The sequence below is a fragment of the Myotis brandtii genome, unplaced genomic scaffold (assembly GCF_000412655.1).
Source record: "Myotis brandtii unplaced genomic scaffold, ASM41265v1 scaffold555, whole genome shotgun sequence".
NCBI classification, from domain to species: Eukaryota; Metazoa; Chordata; class Mammalia; order Chiroptera; family Vespertilionidae; genus Myotis; species Myotis brandtii.
In genome coordinates, this window is record NW_005370065.1 from 1,492,438 (window position 1) to 1,496,211 (window position 3,774).

Below are 3,774 nucleotides of genomic sequence, written 5' to 3' on the forward strand. Positions count from 1 at the left end.
TCACTCCCTACACACTTCCAGGAAGGAAACTGTCAGATAAGGAATACCTGGCCCCTCCCAGGTTCTCAGGTGGGCACTACCCAGTCTCCCTGCAGGAGTCCTCCTGCACCCCACTCCTCTTGCCACAATACCCTTGTGCACCCCAGAAACTTGGGCTATGATGACCATCCTTCTTATTCAAAGCTCACCCCTCAAAGAGGAAGTACCCAGAGGGCTCAGCTCCTAAATGAGGCGAGGACTCAGCGGGAGGGAGGTCTCCAGGTTGAAGAGCCTAAGATGTGTCAATGAACCCCACAGACAATTTGTCTACCAGCGGGTGTATCTTACCACCTGGTATTCTGCCTATGAGGCCTCAGTAGGCCCAGGAGTCCGAGAATCAGGGTCTGAGGACCTATGCAATGGTTGTAACTATATTATAGGATCAAGTGAGGCTGGGGTTGGTGAGCGCTGGCTGTGGAACAAAAGTGAACTTGACATGGGATTTCAGATAGAGTCTGACATCAAAGACTAGGACTTGGAAAGGGAGAATGTTGTCAGATCCCTTATCTTATCACTTCCCTCTATCTGGGCCCCACAGGGACTCACTTTCCAGGGAAAAGGGGTTGGGGCTGCCCTTGAGAGAAGCAAGAAAGGGGAGCAGTGGGGTTACACAAGGCTTTAGAGCCAGGCCAGGGTAGGGATGTGTGCAAGGGAGAGAAGAACCGACAAAGATGGTGGGTGGTGGCAGTGTTAAAGTGGGGGTTTGCCCTACAGGAGAAAAAGAAAGCCCGAGGAACTGGCCAGAGCCCTGAGAAACAGCAAACTGGTGTATCTCAACCTCTGAGCCTCAGTCATCTCACGTAAAGGGGCTAAATAGTAGCTACTGCAGCGGAGTGGGGTGAGCATCCACTGGCATTGCCTATAAAAGAAAGCACTTAGCTCAGTGGCTGTCACATAATGTGTCCTCAATAACTAGACATTATGTGTATGAATCTCATTCAGGGGCAAGTCCCACCACGCCAGACAGCCTTCCCAATCTCCCACGGACAGCCTTCGTCTTGGACATAGAGGAGCCCACTGCTCTCAGCCACCGTTTGCCATGGAGCCCATGGGCTTGGTTCTCACCTGTGCACTCTGGGTCACTGCCTGTCCAGGTGCCATTGACCGAGCAGTGCCGGCTGAGCAGGCCTGTGGCGTAGTAACCTTCCCGACACTCATAGACGATGGAGCTGGAGAAAACCAGGCCATCGCTGAACACGACGCGGGCGTTGCTCGGAGTCCCGGGGTTCCCACAGGAGATCACTAGGAAGCCAAAAGAGCACATCATTCCCCAGAGCAGGGGCAGGCAACCCCTGGGGACCGAGAACTGCCCGGAGTGGGAACCGTGTGCTACCCAAGGACCTGCGGATGGAAATGCCTCTTACGCTACTGCCACGCCTGATCACCTCACCCTCAGGAGGGAAGGAGAGACCTGTATGATTTCTAAAACGTAAGGACTATGTCTGTTTTATTATCACACCTAAAAATTTAAAAAATTCCTTAGTATCTCCCAATATTCAATCCATGCTTAATTTTCCTTAATTCTCTCTCTCTCTCTTTTCACAGTTGAGTTGTTTGCATCACGATCCAAACAAGGCCCACCTATGGCTATTTGGTTGCTGTGTCTCTAAGACTCTTGGACGTATCTCCCAATATTCAATCCATGCTTAATTTTCTTTAATTCTCACTCTCTCTTTTTTACAGTTGAATTGTTTGCATCACAATCCAAACAAGGTCCACTTATGGCTATTTGGTTGCTGTGTCTCTAAGACTCTTGGAATCCAGAGATGGCCGTTCCCTGTCCTGTGACTTATCTGTTACAGAAACCAGGGCACTTCGTGGGGGTTTGTGCCTTTTCCCTTGCATCCCATCAGGAGGCACAGAATGTCTGGTTGTTTCCTTGTTCCTGACGTTGAGGCTGATCAATGGGTTCTGGCATGATACAATTCTCATTAGTTTTTCTCTAATGGTTTTAGCAGTAATCGACTCTTGCTAGACTAGATTTGCTGTTAGGGGATAGAAAATGGTGATATTCTAATTCTATAATTCTTTCTGCATTCGCTAAACTGCTTTAATAAAGAACATGCCCGTCACCAAATATTTGCTTACCCTGAAATGCAAGTCATACAGGAAGGCTGGATAATGCTTGATTATTTTTTTAATCAGACATCAGAACAAGAAGTTGGTTCCCTAGCAAGCTTCAAAGGTGACTGATCGTCACTGGAACTCAAGGACTTAAGCTTATTTACTATGTTGCCATCCATTGCCACTATTATTCTTATTGATGCTCAAATTATCCCATTTTAGACTAGTGGGAGCCTTTTCATGACTCCACTTGTCTTTGGTAGATTCCTTGCTGGAGTGACAAGATGTTCCAAGTTCACCTTTCTATTTCCTGCCTCCGTCCTGGAATCTGCCATTTCTCTAAAGAGCTCTGGTTGCGTTTAATGGAGATTGGATTTAGGAACCACAATCTTGGTGTTAAGGGCACTCATTGATTCTAGGCTTTTATAGTGGACAGATCTGGGAAAATAATAAATTCATTAGTTTCCATTTTTGATTTCGATATTTAGAGATTACTTGTTTTTTTTCAATCTTTAATTTCTTTATTGATTAAGGTATTACATATGTAACCTCATTCCCCCAATAAGAGATTACTTGTTTTTAATCTTTGATTTAAGTTTATTTTGTAAGTACGTACAACATTTATGTGGTCCTGAAGTCAAATCTACAAAATGATTCCTATATAATTAGCACAACTGATAGGCCCTAACAGCAATTTATTTAACAGGTATTTGTGTGGCTCGGGTCCCAGGAATTCAGTGATGACCAAGTTATGTCCTCTGGCCTTGCGGAGCTCAGGATATCTTAAGAAACTACCTATACACAGATGAACCAAAATATGATGTAATAAGTGTTACACTTGATGGAAAGAAAACACTCATAAGAGAGCGTCTTATTAGGGCTGGAGATAAGGATTTGAGTAGAGCCTTGAAGGATAAGTGGCAGCTGGTCAGGGAAGTCACAAAGAGCTGTGTGCACGTTACATACACACGCACACTCTACTCTTTCAGCATCCACTTCCAGGTCCAAACTCTCAGCCACTAACTTTCTGCTCCTCGAATACTCCTGACATGTTGACTAACTCCAGCCTGGGGTCTGAGTGGCACGAAAGGGGACCTGGGTCACAGTGAATATTTGAGAATATTCTAAATTCTCTCTTTGACTCTCTGACTACCACAAACCTTTCTTACTATGTCTAAAAAAATCCCGTAGAAGCTAACTTTGCACTCTAGAAAGGCGGGACTTTGGCAGACAGGTAGCACTGACTCCCATGTATCTCATTTCCTGGGCAAGTGTCCTCTAACCTTGGGCCAGAATGCCTCCCTGTGCTCTGCTGGACCACTCTACAACCTCAAGTTCAAACAGCTGCTCTCTAACCCTGCCTCTTATCTCTTCAGCTCTCTGCCTCTGGGATTCATTCTCTGGTCATTTCTTGGTCCTATTGGGACCCATAATCCATTGATTTATCACTTTTTTTTTTACAGTTTCCTATTCCCATTAAAAAAAACAACAGCCTCTCCTTACCCACCTTAGATTTCAAGATCAATAACAATCACTGCTTTGTGTATACCCTCACCTCCCTCACCACTTTCTGCTGATGTCTTAGTTGCCCGATAAAACCCCAACCCTACACCTAATGCTTCACCTGCCCTGTGCCTGCCCCTGTGTAGCAATATGTGGTTGAAAAAAAAC

At 45.6% G+C, this 3,774-nt stretch overlaps 1 protein-coding gene across 1 annotated transcript in view; it reads right to left on the reverse strand.

Annotated features, from left to right (window-relative positions):
• Positions 1–3,774, reverse strand: part of LOC102258474 (CUB and sushi domain-containing protein 2-like) — a 223,335-nt gene that overhangs the window by 31,182 nt on the left and 188,379 nt on the right. Inside the window, exon 46 of the mRNA XM_014549497.1 lies at positions 1,105–1,281. Within this exon, the coding sequence (XP_014404983.1) occupies positions 1,105–1,281 (177 nt within the window). The remainder of the gene's footprint in view (positions 1–1,104; positions 1,282–3,774) is intronic.